The sequence below is a fragment of the Molothrus aeneus genome, chromosome 3 (assembly GCF_037042795.1).
Source record: "Molothrus aeneus isolate 106 chromosome 3, BPBGC_Maene_1.0, whole genome shotgun sequence".
Lineage (NCBI taxonomy): Eukaryota > Metazoa > Chordata > Aves > Passeriformes > Icteridae > Molothrus > Molothrus aeneus.
In genome coordinates this window covers 99,748,109-99,774,091 of record NC_089648.1, presented here as the reverse complement: position 1 = coordinate 99,774,091, position 25,983 = coordinate 99,748,109, and the positions used below count along the sequence as shown (strand labels likewise).

The window sequence follows — 25,983 nt, the reverse complement described above, 5'->3', positions numbered from 1 at the left end:
GATGCAGGAGGTCAACTATTAAATACCCTGCTGGCTAAAGGCACTTACTATTCCTTTTTATCTCTCTAGAAATTAAAAGTGTTCTCTTACTTTGTCTTTTTCCTTTCTTTGTATTCTTTGTATGTATAAATATAATATCTTTGAAGAGTGTTGGGACTGAGCCGGGAGTTCTCTGCACAGGAGCATAGAGTGAAAGAAGTGATAAATGTGGAAGAGAGGAGCAAGAGGGCAAGAAGTTTATTTCCCAGCTGGAAGGATGTTTAACACAGTAGGGAACAACAAAAGACCCTTTTTCGTTGGCACCCTGGAGATATTAGGAGTAGCTAAGGTTAGCTCTTAGAGAATAGAAAGCAGTAATGTGGCTTTCTCTTTATGTGACTATATTGGCCATTGATGTTCCTCACAGATTGCAGCACTGGCCAAAATTATTTCTGCTTTGGCTCAGGAGGTGGGAAGAACCTGAAAGCCATTATTCCCTTCATCTGCAGAGCTTTTTGTGGTGGAAAAGGGTTATCTCCATCAGGCTTCAAACTCACTTATGCTTCAACCTTACCTCAGTAATGCCACTTTAATCAGTTCATATGGATAGAAGGTTGGGTCTTTGGTTTGTTAAATTCCTCCCAGGGAATGTGTTATTTTTCATGCTGCCTCACAGTGCTGACAGTGACCGCACAGAGGGATGGCTGGAGGCTGCAGCTCTGTACTGAGAGTAAAACTGAGCATTTGGGTACTCTTTGAAGTCTGACATGACAGGACTCTAATTCAGGAGAAACTATGAGACAGAATTGGCTGATGTTTTATGTGTGTTGCTTATGTAGCACATACAAGGTGCAAACGATGTACTTTGTTTCTAGCAGGTGAGCAATAAAACAGAAATGAGATCTTCAAGATGTGATATGAAATTCCATCCATGTATCACTGCAAAAGCTTCCAGCACTGCTTGATTTTTCATGCCTCAAGTGTGATGAAGAAACTAGCCACATACTTTTCATTCTGCATAGTGCAACTTCCATTATTTTCTGATGAGGGCTGTCTTGCTATTCATAACATTCTCTGATCTTCTCAGGTGGAGGAAAGCAAAATACATCTGTGTTGTGGTGAGAGCTTAGGCTTCAAAAAGCAAAACAGAAGTCATGTATACATGCATGTTAAGTAGAGAAAATCTTGCAATAGCTCCTTTCCCTCCCTTCGGCAGTAGCTGTGCAATTTATTTATGTATTCCAGAAGGCATATGAAAGTCTACTGTGGAAGGGGATCGGGAGATGAATGTGCACAACAAAATTCACCATTGCAATAACTGCACTCAATTTTTTTGCCCCTGTTAGAATCCTACCTGCCATTACTGTTCAGTTGTGTTAGTGTTCAGGAAAACATAATAATGGAATAATTACTGGCAGGTGCTTTTATTGAAGAGCTCTGGGTGCCAAATCTGACTCCAACAGGGGTTCAGGATGAACATGTTTTTATAGCCTTATCATTATATAACTACATATAAATTATTAAACTTATATTGTTCTATTGTATACGTTGATTTCATCCAAGCATGGATTTTTTTGATGGTAATTTCCATCAACCCCCCCAACATTGTTTCTCATGATTCTTGTTATGATTAAACAATAATTATATCCAGTTACCAAACAATCATCACATCTAACAATCATATCATTTATCATAGTCATTAAATGATTATACAAGTGCAACCTAACATTTTCCCATGGCGTACCTCAACATTTGCCCAGGGCCTACCAGGCCTATCCTTCCTTTCTAACTCCCCTGAATATTCCATGATTTTAGAAACATTTTATCCCTATACTATCAGTTGGGCTGATTGACTGTGATTGCACTTGCTAGTGAAAAGGCAGTTTGCAGTGTGGAAACTTTCTTGGTCAAATATAACAAACATGGTCTAAAATGTAAAAGATAGCTTGAATAGTAAGTCCTACGTTAAGGGCACAAGAAGAAGCAATAAGAATGCATAACAGGAGGTGGGTTGTTTTGTTTGTTTGTTTGTTTGGGTTTTTTGTTTTTGCTTGCTGTGTTCAAATATATATGAATGAAAATGAGATGGCTGAGCCATGACTGTGCCTGAGCTCTGAGCACTCTGGCCCTGCAGACTGAACGATTTCTCCCTCTCCACCCCCTCCACTTACAATTCTCTTACCTTTGCTTTCTCTCTTATCTAAAAACCCCTTTCAATTTCATTAAAGACCTCAAACCAGGTATCTGCTCCTTTAGAGTCCAGAAATACAGGCTGGGCATTTGACTAAACAGATAGGTAAGGTCCAGTGAAGACACCTGTCTTCAGCTTCATAACATCAGACACCACAACCTGTAAGGTACTTTCTGATTACAGTACCAAGTTTTGTTCCCAAGACCCCCAAAAAATAAGATTTTAATCTTCATACAGCACTTTCTGACAAGGATTCCCTGGTGAATATTGTCAGACTGACTGTTTTTCTCAGCTACTAATGAAATTGAGCATGTTATGGCGTGGAATATGCTATGTATAGAAATGATGCATTGCAGCAGTCAGCAAACATTAAGCCTAGGAAGTATGGTTCAATTTGGAAGTGAAGTATGGGTTTAAGGTGAGCAGAAGGCAATGGAATCATACTAGGATTTGGGAATGAGATGTTTTTTGTGAGTTTTGCAGGGTTGGATTTTTTTAGAGGAAGAAGTAGACACAAACACTCTGTTAAATTCGATGGAAGCTCTGAAGAGCAAAATGTCTGGTTTATTCCAGGATTTTTGTGCTGTAATGAATTTTCATCTGTCCCATTTTGACAAGAGACATCCAGCAAACACCTCTGAGTCCCAGTGTGGTCTAACACTACTAAAAGCTTTGTCCTTGGGTACTTTGTTTACTTTAATAAAATAAATAAATAGGAGCAGCTGTAGCTGGTCAAACTACAGATCTAGCTCAGGCTTGGTTTGTTTAAAAAAGTGAGTTTTAATTTCTCTGGAGACACTTGAGAGGAGGTTTGTGTGGCTGTTTAAAGACTTAAATGAAAAGACAGTATCAGGCATCTCTAGGAAGCATGTTGTAAATTACTGGGGAAAGATATCAAGAGAAGCCACTGGCAGTTGTTTTGAAGCCAGATTAAAATAAACTGAAAAATTTGGCATGGGTTTTTAGCAACAAACTCTTCAATGATATATGTATGACTGCACATTGTTTCATAACTGTAAGGCAAATGGCCTTTGAGAGCAACAAAATTTGGACACCCCTTTAAGAAATTTGGTGCTCAGTACTGGTGTAGTTCAGTGCAGTTCAACATCCTAAAAGAAGATAGATCAGATTTGCTAGTCAACCTTTCTGTCTCTCTTTTTGCTTAATCTGACGTTCTAAGAGTTGATGGCATCAAAGTATGCATTTAACTGTGTCTGTTTCCCTGCACACAGAAGTAGGGGGTTTTTTTTGTTTGTTTTGGATTTTTTTGTTTGTTTGTTTGTTTGTTTTTTTAATTAGAAGCCTTTAAAAGACATTGTGGAGAAAGTTGACTTGGAAGTTAAATGGTACCCTGCTCCTTTCTGGGGGTCCACAGTCAAAATAACCATAGCTGAACTGAGAATGGCAGAAAACTGCAATACTAAAACTTTCAGTAACACTGATATAAACAAGGTGTCACCAAACAGCTGGAATTGAGAGGTATCAGCTCTGAAGTTAAATAATGGCAGTATAAAACCTTCAGCAGTAGATTTCTGAGGTCTCTTGTGACCAGATAAAATACTGTCATCACCTCTCTGCACATGCTGGAGTGGAAGTTGATGCATCAGATGGGAATTACAACACAGGTCTGTGCATCGGGTCAGTGATGATTAAATCACCTTGTGTGAACCACTCAGCAATGTTTACCTCTCTCTAAATGCTCTGGTTCACATTACCTCACGTGGAGGTGAACAGACTGACCCACAGCTGGCACAGCTGCTGATCCCAGAGCAGCCCACACACCTGACCCAGAGCTTCCAGCTTACCAGTCCTCAGCCAGTTTCAGTCTCGTTTTCTTCCCTCTGTATAAGGCACTGGAGCTTGTTGGACTAGCTGCAGCATTTCTCAGGATGGTCAGGGCAGGATGGAGGTGCTCACCTTACCTGGGTGACTGGTCCTGAGTGACAGATGGGGTCTGCTCTGTGTCCTCTGCCTGTTCTTCCTGCATCACTCCTGACTCCTGTGCACTGCCATTGACAACAGCTGCTGAAACTACACATCCAAGAGGAAAGCAGGGTTGCAGGCATGGGGCAGATCAGGATGAGCCTGTGAATTGCTACAGGCTTCCTGTCCCTCACCAGGAGGCCAGAGCACTTAGAGGTAGCTTAAATAGGAAATTTTGCTTAAGTGACAGCAGTTGCAGACCATCCCATATATCCCAAACAACAGGCAAGCAGGTTCCTAGCAAGACTTAATCTCTTCCAAAGAGAGCTGATCATTCTTGGCAAATGGGAGCTGGAGGTTTTCAGGACATCAGAAACAGGCCATCTTTCTTTTAGTGTTGAAGGAACCATATTTAGTTGAGTATATATTGCACCTGGTCCACATCATTTTCTGCAGCAGCTGCTCATCATTTCAGAGCAACATTTCAGAAAAATGGAAGTGTGCAAACTTACTGTAAGGATAGCAGAGAGATTTGGCAAGTGTGAGCCAGGATGGATTCATGGGTGCTGTTGTGTTCTCAGGGCTTCCTTCTGTTCCTGCAGTGTCAGATGTACTTCCCAAGGACAGGGCTGGGGTGAGTTTATGGGGGTAGTAAAAGAGAAAGGAGACCATCTAAATAAATTAATTGGCCCAGAAAGGGACCTGAACAGTTCAAAGACATGTGGGCATCCAGTGTATTGTACTTGAAACGCATGGTAATGCTCTGCTTGAAATTTGCTTGCTTTGAGTTATGATAGGACCAAATTCCCACATCTCTGCATATACCTCTTACTTTAGGTTCCCAGAATGGATGGGAGTGCAGTCTGTGTTAATGTTTCAAGGTTTAGAAAGTAGATCAAAAGAAAAAAAGCATTGTCTATTCAGACTTTACCAGTACAGTTCTTAGTTTCTGGAAAAAATACTTTTGATCAAGTGGTGCTGGATTTTTGAGACTGTCATCTAGGAGGCTGAGACTACATTTCTGACTGCGTAAAGAAAACTTTTGGTTCTGAGAAATGTCTTGGGTTTTCACTTACCTTTGAAATTCAGACCTGTGGTTCTCTGTTTCAAGGGCCTGCAGCTAATAAGAAACAAGTCTTAAACAACTCTGAAAGCAAAATATCTTTCCATCTCTGACCACAGAGCAGTAGTACAGCATGCCTAGCCACCTCTTTCCTCAGATACACAGACAGCCTTCAGAGAAAATTTGCCTGTCAGAGGATTCCTGGTCAAGTAAAAACAGAGTAAGTTTGAGTTGTTTCCTGTTTCCTTCAAAGGACAATGTTGGAGCCAGTAAACTTTCAAGACCGGAAAAAGCTGTGGAGAGACAAAACCTGACAACTTCCCTTCTGATCTCCATAGAGGACTAGTGCTCATTTCTGTTTCTAGAAAGGGAAGCTGGACCTTGAGGTGGATAGGTCTGAGCCATTCAATCTGCCTGTTGAATTCAACTATTTTTTAGCCTCTTTTTTGTCTGACTGCAGATTTTCTTGTTGTACCGTGGATGGCTTTCTGCATATGGCACTTTTGTTTGGACATAAAAACAAAGCAAGAAGTTTCTGTCTATTCCTTGAATTTGCTAGTTTTCAGGAGACTGAACACATCAAACCACATTTTAATGGGCATGTTTTAAATGTTGGAATTGATTTGTCAAATGCAGGGCACAGAAACTGAAGAGTTGCCTGTCTTTTGTAAGAGCCATCTCTCTTTGTCATTTTTGCCCAGTTTATATAAGCAGTAGCCATTGAGGTCACATAATATCTGTACCATTGTCCAAGGAAGTGAAGAATGAAGAGATGTCCCTGAGATACAGAAGCACTGGGGCATTCTACAAAGAAACTTGTTCACATGTACAAAGTCATCACTGCATTCAAAAAGCAGAAAGCATTGCTTTCAGTAGTGGCAGAAGCCTTTAAATCACTAACTTCCATTGCTTTTTTCCCTGTCTCCAGTGTATCTTGCATTTGGAGGACTGAGAAGAACACCCAGTAAGGGCTACCTCAGGCTTGGTTTAGTTTTGCTTCCTTTTTAAAGATGAGCCTCATCCTTCTCTTACAGGTTCTATTTCACTATTATGCATGAACTCTCCAATTGGAAAACTCAGTTGAGAGGGCATATATAAGTAAATTTTTAAAGACAAGCATGTGATTACATTTCTGGCCTTTGTCTTCAGCTGGTGGTACCCAGCCATGGTGATCCTAGCAGGAGCTGCACTGGACCTCTGCAAGCAGCTCTGTAGGGCAGACAGGCACTGCAGACATAAACTGCTCTGCAGAGGGTTTCAGGTCAATCCCAGCCTTGGAGAACCAGACTGTTTGTATCATCTGCTCTTGCACTCTCATTTTAGTTCTCAGATATGGTTTTAATCTGAATTATTTGTCCAAGTTACATTTTGGTTTTATAACTGCTTTTCTGCAGAGGAATTGCATAGCTAAAAGGCTGTGAGAATTTATGGTCTTTTCTTGTCACTTGTGCTTTCAGCCTCTTGGTTGAATGATGAGGTGGTAGTAAAGACCTCTCTATTCTCTTTCAGGAATGGATATTTTACTGTATCTAGGCTTTTCTTTTCCCAAACTGCTCTGATTTGGGTAAAGGAAAAGAAAAGGTCAGGTGTCATATGTGTTCTCAAGAGACTCCAAAGGTGTCTTGTCTATTGTAAAAATCAGAAGAAATCAAAGTGGTTGTAACTATTTGACCAATTCATTCCAAGACTACTATTTTCTTAAAGCCAAGGGTTTCATGAGGCCTTTCTGTAATTAGTTGTCTGTGCTATCTTTTTTTTTACATATAAGGGAGAAAGTAATTCCATTTGCAGATTGCAACTCTTGTCCATCTGTCAGATGGGTGTGTATTTACAAGATGAATGCCTGTTTCTGATTTCTCCCATTAGAACAAAGGTTACTCTGTCATTGTCCTCAGAAAGCTTTTGGACTAGCTTGCTTTGGTGTGTGCATGCCCTTTTTTTGGTACAATGCCAAGTACCCTGTTAGGACTCTAGTAGTGACCAAAGGGACAGAAGGAGTTTTGGGGATAAACCCTGTTCACGTGGCTAAAACTCTATAAAACCACCACATTGATCTGCTGGAGAGTGATGGAGAGCTGGGCTCTGTCTGGTGTGCTCCCCATGCCCATCCCTGCTGAGGTGAGCCAGCTGCTGCCCTGCCACCTCTGAATATGGGGTTCTCCAGCACCAAATGTGGGAAGGACTTGGGAAAGCAGCAGCCTCTAGGCAGGCTGGCATTTCCACACCCTCTTTATGCACATAGTATTGGCACATAAATGCTCTTGCTCAATCCTATCAGCTGCATATCATTCTATTCTGGGGAAGGTGAGAGCACTGCTGGGAATGACTCAGCTCCAAAAGGTATCAGCTTTACTGCTGTTACCCCTCCAGAGCTGTTCCTTGCTTTAGGTTTGTGTGGTAGCTACTGTATGGGGGGGAAACATCACTTTTTTTAGAAAACAACAATGAGAAATGGCTGCCTGTCAAGTGAAAGCATTTGTTCTTTGGAATGTATATGACTGATGAGTTCTCTGCACTTCAGCAGTGCTCTGTTTTGTCAGGGGCTTTTAAAGGTCCTTGAGAAGCCTCTACAGCAAATGAGGGAACCTTGGCAAGATCCTGCATTACACCATGCCCTGCCCAGCATTCCTGTAGTTCTTACCATTTCCTGCCCCTTACAACATGGCTGTGACTTTGGACAGCAAGCACATTCTGTGTTTTAAATGTCTTTATCTGTGGGGGTTTTACAGTGTGCAGTGCATTTGCACAGGGGCAGGGGGATTTTTGGTTTGTGTGATTATGTGCTGTTTTGTGACTGTTCTGTTTCCTCTCACATCCTCCTTCCCTGTCTCTTGTACCTGAAACATTAAATTAAATCTAACATAGCAGTACTTTCAGACAGAGGCGACACTTGGCTGTGCCAGTTCCCTGGTGGCTTTGAACTGCTGGCTGCAATACTGCAAACACATTCAGACCCTGGCTTGGCCAGCAGTTCCCCCCTGCTCTCTGCATGTTTGTCTCCAGGCTTTATTTTACCTACACTATTGGAGACTCTGGAGTCACAGCCTATGTCTCATTGTTATGCATGGATGGGAAATATTCCTGTACTTATTTGCATTCATTAGCTGTTGGGAGCTCCTCTGTTTAGGTCTCTAGCCTTGTTTTTACAGTGCTTTTGGCAGTGTTTCTGCACTTGGTGTGCGAATTTTTATGATCTGTTGCATGTTATTCATGCAATTTCCTGCCCTGTAATGGTATCAGTTTTCCAGACACAGAGGAATACAAACGAAAACCCAGGAGCCTGCATTAGCATAAAATGTCCCAGTTCTGTCAGTTTGATTAATTTGTCTCTTTGTCTCCACTCTATATGATAAGTGCTATTAATGGTTGCAACACTTCATATGTCAAAGTCTTTCTTCCTAATGACTTGAAAATGTGGTTTATTTCCCCCTTTTTTGTATTATTTTTCTCATTTAGCATTCCACTCAAGTATAGATTTATGCCATGCTCTTTCATTATCTTACTGGTTGCAGCACTGGAGTGATTACATATGGTGTAGGGTATGAGCAAAGATGCGATCCCAGGGGCAGCAGCTGCTGATGCAAGCTGAAAATAGATCCAGCGTATGCTCAGCACTTTTCCCAGAGGTCTTTAATTTATTAGGAGCAGTCTTGGTACAGGACAGCTTGGACCCTCATTTAGCAAGATGACTTCTTGCCTTTCAAGAGCAGCACGGTGACTTTGCTCTATTTACTGACTGCTGTGTAATTTTTTTTTTTTCACCATCTCCTGTGGAAACAGAGACTTTACCTAACATAAATTGTAATATAATCCTGATTTATAATGAAGTCAAGAAATGACAGGCTCCATTTGAAGTAATGGAACTTGACAGATCTAAGGTTTAAATTTAATAATCCTATTTGTAAGACAGCATTTGTACATGGTACACTGATTTAAAATGAACTTCAGTTCTTCTTCAACGGATCCTTTACCATTCTCTGTGTTTTACCTTCCATAGAGACTTTTTGGGGGACAAAGTTAATTTGAAGAGAACAATTTTTTATTTGAAAACATGTATGGCACAATAAATTGTTTTCTTTCCCAAAGTTCTTGCAAATTGTTTCACAGAAGACAACTTTAATTACAGAGGAAAAATTAATGTAGGTCACTTATTCAGGCCAAGCCACAGCTAACCTGCTTTGGTGGCCAGAAGAGGCCAATTGCTGAGAATGAAGAGAGGGGGGATGCTGGAGAGAAAATAGTGAGGAGGGTTGTGGCTCCACTCTTCCCCTCCCAGGGGCAGAGGTTCATTCTCACAGTGGTGTCTGTGGAGGGAGAAGGTCACCTCCTCCTTGCTGTCCTTCCTTCCCTTACAGCTGGCAGAGGGGGACACTCGAAGATGAGGTTTCCTCCTGCCTTTGCACCCCACTTTTCTTCATCTGTCCCTGTTGTAGCAGTGCAGGCAAGCAGAGCCCCGGGGTGCACAAATGGAAAAGTGGTCCCGCCGTGGCTGCTGGGAGCTGGCAGTAAGCACTGGAGTGGGGGTTGGTGGAACAAAAGGCTTGCAGAGGGAAAAAAGAGACCAGGCAGGGAGCATGAGATGCTGCAGAAACATTTGAAAAAGGCAGTGGGATAAAAACACTCAAGGTACAGTGCATGACTTTTTTGGCTTAGTTTGAGGGATGCTGTTTTAGAAAATGCCCCCTTCTCTTTTCTCTCACTCAGCATTGTGGTTTTGCCTTCCTTTCTACCAGTATTTAGTTGCAGGTGCCCTGTCCAGCATCTTTCTCATTTTCCTTCATACCTGGCAGGGATGTGGCCCTTTCCCCAGGGGTCTGACAGATGCTCTCGCCCTGGACCAGCCTCCCCTGCTCAGGTCCCAGAGTGTGTGTTCAGCTCAGTAACGAGCCTGTTCTTTCTGTGTCACCCTGCCACCATCACCCTCCTTTCCTGGGAACACATGGAAGGTGTGGGAGGGCAGGGTGGGCACTGACCCACAGGGTCCCCCTCGGGGGAGGGAGGGCAGCCTCTCCTGCCCTGGGGCTGTAAGAACTATCTGCCCAGGCTGGAGTTTCAGCACCGTGTCTGCCCCACAGGGAGTGGCTTCAGGACCAGGCAGCTCCTTTCTCCTCTTTGTGGTGAACTCCAGCAGACAGTAAAGATGAGATGGCTGCTAAGGAGGGTGTTGCTGGGGCTGGAGCCCAGCCTGGGGACCCGGCACAAGAGGCTCCTGCTCCCACGTCCTGCTCTCTATGTGATTAAGAATTTTTTTCCCCAGAGCTTGAAGGGAATTAATAATTTATATTAATTAGTAACCAAGCCAAATCTTCCCAGTGCACTCAAGAAAGAGCATGACTCAAGAGTGTCACTGAGAAATGGGAGGAAAAACAAGCTCAGGAAGCCAAAGTGGTGCAGGCCAGTGGAAAAGGTGAAGGCAAGGAGTATCCATGCAGCAAACACAGCACTGATGTCGTGTGGGCCCTTGCTCCTCATCTAGGGAAAAAGCCAGCAAGGCCCAAGAGTAAAAATCCATCAAGAGGTTTTAGAGTTGCTGCTGGTAGCTTGCACACTGCCCATCTCCCTCCTCCAACAGACATGTGCATGGCTACAGGCATGGCTTTGTGTTCACTTGGAATTAATGGGATTATATACAGCGGGAGAGGAGGCAGGGTGCACTGAATTCTGCAAATACAGAGCTTCAGCCTGTGCTGCTTGATCTTTAGAAAAATATAAGTAAAACAAAATAAAGTAGCAAGAACCAATTCCAGAGTGCTTCAGTGTGCACATAAACTGGTTTTCATTGCTCACAGCACACATAAATACTGGCTGGTGACTGAGGCAGCGGAGTAACGCTTAGCTGTTCGTTATTTTATCAGACAGTGATAATTGTAGTTAATAATTTCTTAGTAGTGTCTCTGAGAGTTTATTTATGCTGTTAATAATCTGAGCAGCTGTAATGATGCTGGCTGCCAGAGCTGTAGCCTTTTAGAATCACTCCAGTGTGGCAATGGTATGATGGTAATAGAAATCCAAGGAAAAAACGATCTTTTCGGAGCAGATGGGGCTAATTCAATCCCTTTCACACACATTCACGTTATCTAGTTTCTTTCTCACACTAGCATGCGTGGGTGCACGTGAGCATATGCAGTCACATACACAGACACACAAATAGCTGTAAAGTCCCACCCTCTACCCTCTGAGGAAGTCAAGCTGGAAATGCCGTCATTTTACTGTGTGAAGTCTTTCTAGGGCTTCTAGAGTACATGGCATTTTCTACTCTTTAATTTCTGGGTAGATCTTAAAAATATCATGTATGAAGCAGAAAGGGGAAAGCCATTTCCTTGGGGACAGCCCAGAGCTGGGCACAAGGTCGTGGCTGCACTGGGATGCTGTTGCCCAACTTTCCCATCTTTCCCTCCCTTTGACCTCTTTACTATGGGTCACTCCTGCTAAGCCTGCACTCCTTTAGGGACTAAAAGAGCCATTTACCTTTTACTCATAGCAGACATGAAATCTCAGCAAGAAGGCAAATGCCTACAATTTTTTTCTGGTGGGATTTACAGAGCCTAGTTAACCTTTTGAGCCACTGAGAGAAGAGTTAACTGCTCCTCGTGGAGGATGGGAGGGAACCAACTTTGCCAGCTCAGCAGTGGCTGGTTCTCCTTGCAAATCTGCATTGCTGAGCTGAGCAGCATTGCAGGTCATTGATGAAATGTTCCAAGCAGTGGAACAAAAGCCACCGTAATCCTCAGATCTGTTGTAGCTGTGCAAGAACAAAAACAAGGTGATGGCAGAAGAATTGCACATCCAAATACCAGAAATTAAACAGCAAGGCAGGGGAGGAGAAGGAAAACTGGAACAAATGCAGCATTTGGCAGGTTTTCTTTTAAAAATAGGAAGCTGGGTCAGTTGTACAGGGTTTCAGCCTACCAATTAATAGCTGTAATTGCTTGGTTACCTCATGAAGTGCAATAGTAAAGCCTTTTACATTAATTTCCATCCACAACCTGGCAAGAGCATCTCTGGATTTAAAATGTGATGGTGTTTGCTGGGCAGCACTGTCTGCTGCCCCAGTGTAAGGATGCCAGTGATTTTACCTGCTGTGCTGTGCCAGCACAGGGTGACAGGCAGTGCCAGAGGCATGGATGCTCTGTCTGTGGAAACCAGGACAGAGCATCCATGAGCTGCTTTGGGAGTTACCCAGCCCCTCTCCTGAGCCTGCTTCTCCTCCAGCTCCTTTGCCTTCCCACTTAGTGCTCTTCTCAGAGTGCAACCTTGCGGTTTTTAAATCATGTCTGACAGAGCCTGCTTCCTCCTCTCCTACACTGCATGGAGTGTAATCGTGGGGCTTGCAGTGAGGTGCCTTGCTGTGAAGTACTCCTTGTTTTTATGAAGTAATTACAGTGTATTTAATGCACTGTGTATTTAATACACTATTACATAGTTTGTGTGCATAAATACATTCTGCCGTTCCTGAGAAAGAGGAGCATTGGTGAATTTACAAGTCTTGGTAATTTTTTGGTGTTGTTGTGCTTACTTGTATATCAATTTCAGCTTCAGAAACTCTGAACCACTCCTCTAAGCACCCCTCTGAATTAGCAAAATTCTTACACGCATCTTTATTTTCTGCCTATTTTGATATTTCCTAATGTAATTTGGAGGCTTCTAGGATTCTTTCTTTATTCTAAAAGTTCTGAAACTGCTTTTGTTTTTCCTTTTTCTACCCACTTTGGCTCATGTTATGCACTTAGATCTTTCACAGACTCCTCTCACAATTTATATTCTGTGAAAGCTTTCCCACTCCTTCCTCACCCCCCCTTACTGCTAACACTTCCTCTTGTTTTTCTTTCTTTTTTAATCTTGGGGTCAGTTTAATTTTCCTTTTGCAAAAATGTGGGACTAATTTTAATTTTAAATTACAGTTGCACTTTAATTCTGATGATGCTTTTTGGTTAAAATCTGTTCATTTCTGCTTGTTTCTTCCCCACTGGTTTCAGTATGGCCTGCACAGGCACCCAGGAGCAAAGGCAGCATTTCTGCTGAGCCACCTTCTTGTGTCATCCTTTGTTACTGTGTTCCAGGTTTCTTAAAATGCTCCTTGCACTGAAAAACACAAAAGTATTTGAAACAGCCAGGTGTCACAGCCATGTTTCCCTTTGCTTTCTCTTTCAGTCCATGCCTTGGTGTTTAAACTGCTACTTAGTGCCACTGTTATTTATGTGTGCTTTGTTGATTGAGTAATGTTGTGGCCACGTTGTGCCTTTAGAGAGACTGTTCTTTGAAACATCTTAATCTCTAATTTTCTTTTTAACACCTTCACTCAGAGTCTCACCTTAGCAGCCCCAAAATCCTCCTCCCAAAGCCTTTTCACCTAAGCTTGCCTGCAGGTACTCTCTTGGCCATAACTTGGAGTTTTCTGTGTTCTTGTTGTGCTGTGGACAACCTGTTGTTGACAACATCAACAACATACCCCAAGCCACCAGAATTAGTTAGGAAAAAATAATAAAATGGTATTTGACTTCAAAACAGGTTACTAAGTGAGATTTTAAAATAAGGGCTCTGGCAGTGTCATGTGGCAGGTTTGCTTGCAGGGGCTAAAGTTTCCCCCTCCAGTCCAAGAGCTGTTTTGCCAAAGGTGTTGTGCTGCTGTGAGGTGGCCGAGGAAGGCAGCACAGAGCTGCCTTCCTGAGCTGCCCAACTTCTCATGACTGAGCTTCTCTGTGGCCCAGAGGAGAGCCATGCAGGCAAATGTCCCCTTTTGCTCAGAAGACTGCTGTGAATAATGGTAAGACCTAGGGCTGCCCAATGGGTGTATCTGACAGTGACTGATGTTTGGAGTAGATGTGATGCAGGCAGTGCATCCCTGCTATGGAAGAGCACTGCATCTTCCCATCCTATAGCCTTTCTGTTATCCAAGTGTATTTATTGATCTTTGCTAAGATGCCTGCTGCTTCCTGCACTGTGTCTGCAGCTTATGCCTATGGATTTCTACCTTCCTTCTCAATAAATGGTGTATATTCCAAGAAGTGTGGCAAATTCAACAAATTGCCTTTTCCTCAGAATTTTCAGAGATGCAGAAAATGTGCAGGGATACTGTCACAATTTCCAAAAGTAAATTCTTTTCGTTGATTTGAAACCAGTCTCGCCTTTGAAAGGTTGAAGGAATTTCAATTTGGCTTCAGTAACTCTGTGAGAAAATAAAACTAGAAGTTGTGGATTAAAATAAGCATTGCAGTTGGATCAGAGATTATTTTTACTTTTACTACACTCTAGGTTATTTTTTTAATTTCCTAGACATCTTCTGATTCTCTTTTCCCCTTTTGTTCCTCTGACATTCCTGACCTCCGACTTAAGGCTTGGGGTTTTTGAGAGTGCGTCAAAGCTGGGGCTACAGCCACAGTGAATTTGATTCAGACAAACCCAAGCATGGGTGCCTCAGCTCTTACCCTGCACCCATGAGCCATGTGTGGCTGAGTGCTGACATAGCCAGTGATGTGGTCATCGATCCAGGGGCTGCTTACGCCATCCTTGCACCCGGCAATCAATCCCGAGCTGCTGGCCCCGCCGTCAGCGCTGGCGCACCGCTCACGGAGCACTGGACACAGTCTGCCATTATTGCTTCCCATCCTCCAGGCAAGCCTAGCTGAATGACTGCTCCTCCCTCCCGTCTGCCCTCCTGCAGTCACCCCTGCCACACTGGAATGCTCTGCGGGCACTGAGGGATACTGGTCTCTCCTTCCCTTTCAGGTGCCGAGGGAGGAGGCTCTTTGAAGTGCTCGTGCTGCCCCGCGATGTGTTCATTATGCCAGAGAGTCACTTGGTTTCCCTCTACTCTCACACAGACAGTCAGGGCTTCTAGTGTAAATTTGTTGTCTGGCCAACAGCTGGGATTTCAGGGGGGAAGGCTGAGGGTGGCACTTGTAGGGTTTTTTCTTTGGAAAGCACAAAATTGCAAGTTGGACAAGCACTTCCAGTGTGGCATCTTCTGTAAAAGTACCATTAAGGGCAGTTAAGCATCTTCTTAAAGCTCTCAGTCTGACAGCCTCAAGAGGCTGTTGTGGAGGATGCACTGGAAAGACACCAGGATGCCCCTTAGACCGCTCAGGGTGTGGCTTTGCAGATGGTAGTTTTTCCAGGGGGACTTTTGAAATAATTGGGTAATGGGCCTCCTAAAGAAAGGAGCTATGTGTCCAGTTTCTCTGCTCCCTGGTGTGCATTCGTGCTCAGAGAATGCGAGGTGATGGTGTGGTGGCCTCCCACCCTTGAAGTGTGATGTGATGTGGGAGAGGCGATGCTGTCACTGTCACTCTTCTGCACAAAATTTGTATGCCCTACCAGAAGAGGCAGAATGTTAAACTGGGGCTGGCAGGGTATTTACTTAATTTAAAAAATGGTTTTAGAGTGCAAACAAAGGCCTCTTTTTGTTGATCTTCTCCATCAGCATCTTGTACATTCCTTTGTTGTTTAAAAGCTTACATAAGACAAAAAAACCAACTTCTCACCCAAGTGGAATTTTTAAAGAGTAATCACTCATTTTAGGAGCTCCACAGCCATATGAGCAAATAAATAAGGGAAATACATCTGCAACCTGCTGGTGACAGAACATTTAAATGCTGTTAAACTAAAGATGGAAAATGCAATAAAATACTGGTGTGGCATTGCCTTACAAAAGTACTCTGCTGTTTATCATCTCTTTCTGATTTTTTCCTGCCTCCTGCATGTTCCCACCTTATGTAAAAGGATCATGGTTTCAAAACAATTCCTGCCTGTGTGCATGTATAGGAACAAACCATGATGTCTTAACACTGTTGGTTTTTCACATGTGACTGACCAGTTTGAGCCTAGTAATATACTTAAATCTTTTCCAAAGAGTTTTCCAAAACCAAATAGGCTCAAGCTAGGAAAAATCCAGGCTTCACCATCCCAGGTAAAAATAACCAAGTAAATAACCAGGAAGTCTCTTAATTCTTAATGGAATAACAGCTTTGGTGACTGATTTTGGTTATCAGATTACTCCCTGAAAATAACTTCTGTGCTATACTTGCAATTGGCTGTAGAACAAAAAGAATACACTGTGTGCTAATTTTAGCAAATAAGATTAGAGTTAATATTTAATCCCAGAGACCTTCTTCAGGCTGTGGAAAAAAATAGCAGCAGTTAACTGTCACTAATCTTATCTCCTATTTTTCTAGCATGTGTTTGATTATATAACTTGTAGTGCTGGGAACCCGCTGGCTGAGTGAGAAGTTGGTGGTTTGTTGGCTACATGCTTGGGCATATTAGACAACGTCAGGGCTGAGATGGATTAAAAAGCTGTACACGTGCCTTTGGACTGCAGCAGCAATGCTGAAAGGCCACTAAAACAGGTACCACAGTAGACCTGATATGAAACAATATGTGAAGAACTGATTCATTTGGAGTTCTGCAAGAAACAGTTACCTTTCTGCCTCTTTTCTATCCAGTTGTTTTAATACCTAGTTTGAGATTTGATATTCAGCATGTGCGGTTTGATTCAATCTTCCTTTCTTCCTTCCCTACAAAATAGCTTAATTGAATTGATGATTGGAAATTAGAGATGAGGGGTTTCTAAATGTTCTTAGGTGCCTGCTGATGAATTTAACCTGAAAATCAAAATACTAAAAATATAAACCATTAACCTACAAGTAGCTTGCATGCTTCACAGCAAATCTATGGTGCTCCTATTGAGTTTCAACAAATCTACTCAAATGTGTAAAGATAATAACATGCGCCTGCGCTGCTCTGTTGGGACTTGGGCATTCTCAGTGGGTCTGAAGGCCTCACCACCCAAATTACCCCCAGTTCAGTAGGATTTAGCAACTAATGTTCTGCAGGTTTCATTGTATCCCTGGAGGGGAGGAGAGGGCTCTGCCCTCTCACGCCCTCACCAATGAGCTTATTCTTTGCATGTGCCCCAGGTATGCTTTATTTGGAAAGGAACAATTGCATGTGCATTTGCTGTTGAACTTTATTGCTCTTTCCTAGCAGATCATTGGCACTGTGCCCTCATTAACACAGAAATTAGCCCTGGAAAAGTCTACTAAATTAAAGCCCAGCTCTCCAGAACAAGGTTGCGCTTTGTTAGTTTTCCTTTGCAGTACCCAGACATAAAGTATCCATCATCTTCCCTGGAAAGCCTTCCAAGACCGCTCTGAATTGACTGTTAGGTTAAGAGTCAGGGGAAAAAATCCCTACATTTTAATTTCTTTTCACTGCAAATGCCAATAGCGCCCCATAGCAAACCAGACAGTTCTTCTCTGTTCTTGATGTTAGTTTGCATCAGATTACTGTAAACATTCCCTTGCTCCATTTTAGATACTGCCTTGCCAAGTTTTACATTCCTACATGTTTACAGTGATCTTTTCTTGCCCTTAATCACTTTTCCCCTCTTTAAATTGAAGTCAGACTTCGCTGGCATTTCGCAGGGGTTGACCTTCCCTGCTCCAGATGCAGCTTTTCATACAGATGCCATTCCGAGCAGGGTTACCAGACATCCATGTTTCCTTTGGAAATAACCTTCCTTCCCACCCCCCATAAGAAACACTGTCTGTGCAGAATTGGAGGATTTTGTCTATTTGTCTGGGATTTTGAGACATCTGGAAGTCTGGGCAGCTCACTAATGAGCGTGCACTGATGAACTCTGCGGCGCACAGCGAGCCCGGCCCATCGGCAGAAATGTCAGCCCTCCATGTGTGCTCCCAGGCCACGTCCCGTGTGTTCAGAGCAGCACAGAGGCTTCCATGGCATGCCTGAGCAGCCCTCATGGAGGACACGGATACAGCAGGGAGCCAGAGCCAGTTCACCCACAGTGCTGCATCTCCCACGGTGCCTGTGTGTGTACAGATGCGTTTAAAATAGAATTTCTGACCTAGAAGTCCCTTACAAAAAGATGGTGTTCCCAATGTGAAAGTGAGCTAACCCTCCTCCTAATTTTAGAATAGTACAGGCCCAGAACTAGAAGAATGCTTTGCTAAAAATGCTCTATTTGCATCTGTAATGCTGCCTCCTTTACTAGCATTTATTGCTGACTGTCTTCTCAGCTTCTTATTCTCCCATCCAACAGTTATCAATACTCTTTTCCTTGAATTAGCCAGTTTTTCGTTAATGACCAGCAAAAAAGGGAAGGAAGGCAGAGAGTCTAACAACAATACAGCTATTTCTCCAAAAGGAAAAAGCATTACCCAGAATGCATCAAGGAAATGTAATGAGAGATGATAGAGGAAAATAAGGGAAATATTTCCTCACGAGGAGGTTTTAAGTAGAGTCTGGCAATGATCTCCCAAAGGAAGTAGTGGAAGTCTGGTCACTTAAATCAATCAGGACTAACCAGAGCATCGCACTCCCCAGGACTCTGTAAGGAGAAAAGCAATGTCAAACTGAACTAAAATAGACTTTGCGTGCTTATTTTCTGCAGGGCTGCTGTCTGTGTTTTGCCAGTAAATTCAATATGGCTAATGCTGATTAACATCTCTTGATGGTGATCATATCACTGCATTGTTTCCAGCCTGTTCCTCAATAGCACACACTCACAAGGTCCCCCAGCTCAGTCTGAAAGACAAGAGGCAGACAAAGGGCAGGAGAAGTTGTTTTCTCTCACCTTAACAGTGGTCAGCCTTGTTATCATCACGACGCTGAATTGACTCAGACCTCCCTGCTGCACACTGAGCACAGTGTTCCTGTGGCAGCACAGCAGAGGCAGGAGCTGCAGGTGGACTTGGTCTCTTGGATTGCTGTAGAGCAAGGAGGTGTGCCAGGTGCCTTAGGTAGGGCTGCAGTACCCGTGTCCTCTGTGCACTAGACAGTTCTAATGCATACAAGTCCAGATGGGGACAGAAGCAAGACAAATAAAGTGCTTTGTCCTTAGTCTCGGTGAGCTGTTTGGCATGCTCCAAGTGCACGTAAGGGAAGCAAACAAGTAAACATAAGGGAAAGAAATCAAGCCTCCAAGAAGCTAGGGTCTTTGCTTTTCTCTCTGTGTGAGCATTGTTTTATATGTATGCTTTGCCTTTTCTCTGGCTGGTTTTCTAGTAGCCAGTCAATTCCATTTAAACAATAGAAATGAGAAGAAATTGGAATAAAGCAAAGGATTGAAAGGCAGGAAAGTAGTGACTTGGCATATGAGCTTGGACAGGGTGCCTGGTGGAGGTTCCCACAAACTGACCTGCCTGCTTAAACATTAATTTATACAGAAAATAAGGCTTAAAAGCAAACAACTCTTGCACATCTTATTTTCAATAGAGAAAAAAAACCAAATTCTGGGATTGTTGCTGGCATGGGTTTACCCATCTAACAAAGTGTAAATGAAGACTGTTATAGCAGAGAAATTATCTTTTTCCTTCTGCAAATGTAGATCAACTTGTTTTCACTAGCTTTTTTCACTGGGATGCATCAGTCAGATCAAATAATTTTAAAAGACTGTCCTTATCTCTTCCTAGAGAAACGCCTGTGTGGTGGTAGTACATGCAAAGGCTTTTCTTTGCCAATGTGCGGTGTTCATAGTCACGCTCCAGTGGCTCGATTCCAGCCTTCCTGCCAGAATGCATCAGATGCAAGCAGTCCCAAAACTGGTGGGGCCGAGGCAGGGAACCTGCCATGGGAGCCGGATCAATATTTAGACAGCTTCAGGCGGCAGAGCTTGCGCTGGCTTTCACACTTGGCAGCAAGCTTTGCACCCGTTTGTTTCCAAAGTTATTGTTTGTGCAGTTTCAAGAATTGGCACTAGAGAGATTTCTGCCTGAGGGCAATGACAAGTGCCGGGTGCTTGAAAAGAAACTTCCCCCCTTTGGATCTGAAGATTGTGAGAGTGAAGGTTGTGTCAGTGGGTAATATCTCCAAAGGAAGTCAAGGCACACATTTGCTCGGAGTTTTCATCATCCCTCACCTGAGGCATCTGCTGGGCACCATGGGGAGCCCACGGCACAGTCTCGTGCTCTGCTTCCGATGCATCCGGAGCAGAGCAGCTCTAACAGCTGCCTTGCTGCTGTTTGGTATCGTGGTGATTTACCTGGAGCAAGAGCCTGTGTCAGCGTGGGAGACAGCCTTGCTGTGGGGTTGTGTGAGTCAGCCCGAGGCTGTGCAGAGCGCCTGTGCTGGGGCGGCGGGCAGGCAGGTGAAACCCTGGCCCAGCACAGAAAATTATTCTAATTTGCTTTCCAGCCATTCCACCTAGTGGCCGAGTGGCACCACTGCCAGGAGAGCTGTGTTTGTGCTCCACAGTCCCTGCAGACCCACGCTGCTGCCGAGCTTACAAGATATGCAGCAATATGTAATCCCCCACACTGAAGATCTTACCATCAGCCTGCGAGTAGCTCATTAAGTTCCCGAGCAATTTTGTTAATCATGCTGCATAGATAAAATGCAGATAGGCCTTTAGTGAGCTGATAATCTAACAAATAGGCAGAAAGTGTAACACTGATAAAGCAGAGATTTGTTTAATAGCCAGCTGTAAATCTTGGCAATTCTGTACCAGAGGCGTATTGTTAAACAGGAATGTGCAAGTGTGTAAGTATGTGCATGAAAATGCACTGCTTCTTAAAATAGCAGATAGAGCAGTAATACTATGGATGGAATAGCTATTGGAAGCAATTTTAGAGGTGTTTTAAAATATTTTTCTCCCCATGAAAATCTGCACCACTTGTGGTGTCTTCATAATCTGCCATCATAAGTACAGATCTATGAATAACAAAGGCTTGTTTGTGGAAGTCAGGATTTTCTATAAAAATCTGTGAACTCTACCTCTGCTCCTGAGGCAGTATAGGGCTTTAGAGGCTTTTCATTGAGATGAACCAAATTATTCACTCAGATACACTCTAATCACGAATTAGTCCTTTGCAAATTCATGGCCTGATGGCTCACCAGCCTTTTGAGCAGCTTCTTTGCTCGGTGGCATTAATTCAATTGGAAGAATAGTAAAAAAGCAACAATACCTTCAGGGTATCCCATACAATCCCAAATATACCCTCCTGAGGAGCTGGGAAATGGGAGTTTCAATCCTCACAGCCTGGGGAAGGAACCTGGTCTCCTACTTTCTAGGATCCCCTTCTGTCTTTAGGCCATTTTGCAAAAAAAAAGGAGACAGCAGTGCTTCCTCTTCTTGTTTGTTTTCAACGAAGGACCTGAGCTGGGGATGCCTACCAGAGACATCTGCATCCAGAAGGAGGTTGCAGACCATGCATCCCAACCTCACACAGGCGTGCAGGTGTTGGCTGTGCTGAATCCCATCTAGAGGCCTTTGCCTGGTATGCAAAGCACAGGGAACTCAGATAAATGAGTGCTACTTGCAAGAAAGGCAAGAACTTCAGTCTCAGGGAATTGAGACTGAAGGGGCTTACCAGGGTCATGTAGTAGTTGGTTGGTGCAATGAGAAATTGAGTTGTGGTCTTCCAAATCTCAACCTTGTAGCCAAAGCAGTGAATTTTCTTGTGCAGAAACCTTAACCCTTGACGATGGGTTATGGTTCTGAAGTAGCCTCTTGCTGCTTCATGAAGAATAATTTTTCCAATCTTTTTGTTTCATACTCATTGGGAGAAAAAAGTGTAAGAGAGGTTAGTGGTAGTCGAAGTATTTTTGTCAAAAATAGACAATATCTATAGTTTGCTATGTGGCTTAGCAACTTTTTTGATAGCTGTATGTAAAGATACAACTGTAAAAAATGTGGGGGGGGAAGTGTATATATTTTTTTAATATATGGTCTATTAATGTTAAACACAGATGGTATGGAAAGAAAAGATGAGTAGCAGTGCATAAGTCAGACCTGGAACAGTTGTCTGGAGATCACTCTCCTGGAAACAGTTTTTACTCTTTCTACAAAGAAAATGGTGGAAAATTAAGTACTGAGGGGGGACTCAGAATAATTTCTACCATTTGAACTATAAATATTAATTTCTTTTCTGTTAGCTGTACCTCAGGCTCACTAGAATTGGGAACAGTATGAGGGGAATAATCTCCATGGGATAGAGGAAAGTTATGCAGTCTGTACTTACCTATCATGTATTCAGCAATGGCTTGCAAAAAAATTTAGAAGAAAAAAAGGAAATTGTTTTCTTTTGAAAGAGACAGAAAGATTTTCTGTTGAATTTTGCTGTAATAATAAGTGTTTCGTTATCAAAACACTTTTTGGATAAGGGGTATCTTAAGCTTGAAACCTGTTCATTGGACCTTCCATCAGAGCAGAAGAATCAAGATTAAATTGGTGCTTTCATGGTTGGGGGTTGTAGCACAGTAAAAATGAAATCCATGTAAGACTTAGCAGTGTCCAGGCTAGTTTTGTCAGTCTTTTATTAGGGCAGAGACTTGGTTCATAGGTCTTCAAGATACTTGGGAAAAACAGTCTCAGTTCAACCAGTACAGTGATGTACAGGAGCACCACAAAGGGAGCAGTGCTAGCTCCTGGATGTAGTAGCATCACTGCAGGTGTGACAGAAGAGCAGCTGGTGCTGAGCAGTATTTATTTCTGAATGCCAGCTCTGTTAGTTTATCTAACCACATGATGAAGGACTTGGGATGATAGCAAGAGCTGATGGTAACACCGCCAATTTTCCTCTCTATTTTTGCAGGTCACTGTCAGGGGATTTGGTCCATTGTTACAGTTTGCCTACACTGCTAAGCTGTTGCTCAGCAGAGAAAACATCCAGGAGGTCATCCACTGCGCCGAGTTCCTGCGCATGCACAACCTGGAGGACTCCTGCTTCAGCTTCCTTCAGACACAGCTGCTGAACAACGAAGATGGCCTGTTCCTGTGCAAAAAAGATACCACCTGTCAGCGCATGCACGATGAGGAGAACTCCGATGGAGATGAGGAGGAGACGATGGAATCGGAGACGTCAAAAATATCTTGCCCGAGGGAGAGGATGCACCAAGAACCCTTCAATTTTGAAACCACTGTTGCTGGAGCGGACAAAGGCGAAGGGATGCTGCCTGACTCTGACATGCTGAGAGATAGCAAGGACAATTTGGATAAAGATGCAGTAACACGGTACCCCAGATACAAGAAATACCAGCTTGCTTGTACCAAGAATGTCTACAATACATCACACATCAGTACCTCAGGTTTTGCAAGCACATTCAGTGAAGAGAGCTCTGGAAATGGCCTCAAATCAGGACTTGCTATGGGGCAGATAAAAAGTGAGCCTCAGAATGAAGAGAACGATGAAGAAAGCATCACACTTTGCCTGTCTGGAGACGAACCTGACATCAGGGATAAAGAAGGGGATGTTGAAATGGACAGGAAACAGCCAAGCCTCACTTGTGTCGACAGACCAAAAAGTGGGTCTTCTCCCTCTTGCTTGCGATCTTTCTTCAACAGAACAAAAAGCATAGATTTGGTTGGCTTCCCCGGCACTTCCCAACAGCACTTTGGCAGGAGTCCAGCATGCCCTTTTGAAAAAGGGACAACTCAGGGTGACCACAAAACTGATTATGTCCCTTTCACAGGGAACTATGGACAGTCCCATGCCATGCAGAAGGATGCTTCCAACTTCACAGTGGGATCACCACTCAGGGGGCCCGGCTTTGAAACTCTCTGTAAGCAAGAAGGGGAACTGGACAGGAGGAGCGTTATATTCTCTTCAAATGCTTGTGACCAAGTAAACACTTCGGTGCATTCATATTCTGGTGTGAGCAGCTTGGACAAAGACCTCACTGAGACTGTGCCAAAGGGTCTGTGGGCTGGCAGCAGCCAGTCCCTCCCCAGCTCCCAGACCTATTCGCACAGCGGACTGACAGCTGATCACCTGCCGGGGCGGATGCGGCCCAACACCAGCTGTCCGGTGCCAATTAAAGTTTGCCCTCGCTCTCCTCCTCTGGAAACCAGAACCAGGACCTCCAGCTCGTGCTCCTCCTACTCGTATGCGGAGGACGGCAGCGGCGGCTCTCCCTGCAGCCTGCGCCTCTGCGAGCTCTCCTCTTCCCCTTGCTCCCAAGGCCCCCGATTCCTGGCGCCCGAGCACCAGGAGCCCGGCGTGGTGGGGGATGGATTGTACAACCCGGTCCGAGCCCAGATTAAATGTGAGCCATCCTATGGAACAAACTCCAGCGATGAGTCTGGGTCATTCTCAGAAGCAGACAGTGAATCATGTCCTGTGCAAGACAGAGGGCATGAGGTAGGGATTTAAGATAAGTACATCTATCACGGTTGTTGTGACCCAATTAATCTCTCCTTGATTCTCTCAAACGACTTTGCATTTCCCCAGCACTTTCTTTGTTTATAGGGGCAAAGAGTAACTTCTGGTTATTCCCTCATGAGCTGAGTGCACATGGTTGACTTCACATTAATAGGTCTCCTTGATCTCTGAGGTGCTCAGCACTCGTATAAACCTGGATATAGGAAAACAGCAAACTGCTGAATGATGAGAGTGCATTGATATGCTTAGGAGTCTGCCAGCAGTGTCCTGTCTTCCTCCCTCCCTCACCCACTTCTGTGGCACAAAGCACTGCTCCCTACTCTTAATTTGCTGAGGTGGTTCCAGCTCCACTTGTTACTGCTCTGGGTGTGTTTGAGCAACCTCAGGCTGTTCCTTTCCTGACACCAAGGGTTGGGCAGCTTGCTTGAAGACCCAGGCTGCATGCTGCCAGCAGAGGTGTGAAATTACTCAAACAATTGTATAGCTGGGCACCCTGTGCTGTGGGAATGGCATTCATGTCATCTTTGCACATCTCTGTGTGTGTGTGTGTGTGTGTGTGTGTGTGTGTGTGTGTGTGTGTGTGTGTGTGTGTGTGTGTGTTTGTGTGTTGCACGTTCAGGTCCTGGGTTTTGTCTCTATTATGTGACAACTTGAGATCATGTTCCCTGCCTGTGACATTTGTTCAGAGCTCTAGCAGCCATGGCACAAATGGTTTCAGAGAGAAGTTATCCTTTAATTTCCAGGATTGTTAAGGCAATGACAAGAGAATGATCTAGGGCTGAAGAGCAAGCTGTCAATTTCCATGTAGTTCTCCCAAAAGAGGGAGGAGAAAGAGGGGCCTTCTCTAAAACTGCAGATGGGCCAGCTGAAGATGCTGCAGTGATAACTGCCTAACCATGACCAAATAAACTGTCTGTGTGAAGTCACTAGTTTGAGGGCAGACTTAAATCAAGGAGATGTGTTGTGGAGCCCAGAAAGTGGAAAAGACTGGTTGTTTATTCACAGAGCTTCCTTAGGAATCTGCATGACCTAGAGAACATCTGGGTGAAATCAGGTATCAGGTTGCTCTAGTAATGCTGAAAAACTCCACTGAGAGCTTTTGCTTCAGTGTGGGGAGCAACAAGTGCAACTTTTGGGGGTTCATATGCGGAGAGCTCCCAGTTCAGAACTATGTGGGCTTAGTTGTGGAGTGGGGACGAAAAGGGTGAACTTTATCGCTCAGTCTTTATTCCAGCTACATCCCAAGCTTTTATTTTTCAGACAGATGTGGGTGCTTCCTTTAGTTGGCTGCTTAGCTTTCAGAAAGGGCTGAAGAGCCAGGGGAGCCTCTGGTGTCCTAATCCCTGGTCACATTGGACCAGTGATTCTGAGAGACAGTTCTTCTTCGTCCTCATGTCATAAGCAGGGGATGATGCAGAAGGGAGAGGAGTCTCTCTGGGAGGCTGTCTGGGATAGTGTGCAGGAGATCTCATTTGGGAAGCCCTACAGCAGCCCAGGCCATAGCTGGGTTACTCAGTGAAGTCCTGCCTTTACAAGGGGGAGAGGGCAACAGGGACCAGGGAACATCCATTTCCACCCATGTGTGCTGCTTGCTCAGCATGAGGCAGCGCAGAGGGCAGAGGTTAGCCTTTTGAGATTTGATAATTAATTAGCTGTCATAATTACCTAATTGTGTGGAAATATGCTGCAGCAAAAATGAGCCTGGAAGA

The 25,983-nt window shown here is 43.9% G+C and overlaps 1 protein-coding gene across 1 annotated transcript in view; it reads left to right on the top strand.

Annotated features, from left to right (window-relative positions):
- BACH2 (BTB domain and CNC homolog 2) overlaps positions 1 to 25,983 on the top strand; it is a 138,944-nt gene that overhangs the window by 100,334 nt on the left and 12,627 nt on the right. Inside the window, exon 5 of the mRNA XM_066545923.1 lies at positions 22,709 to 24,253. Within this exon, the coding sequence (XP_066402020.1) occupies positions 22,709 to 24,253 (1,545 nt within the window). The remainder of the gene's footprint in view (positions 1 to 22,708; positions 24,254 to 25,983) is intronic.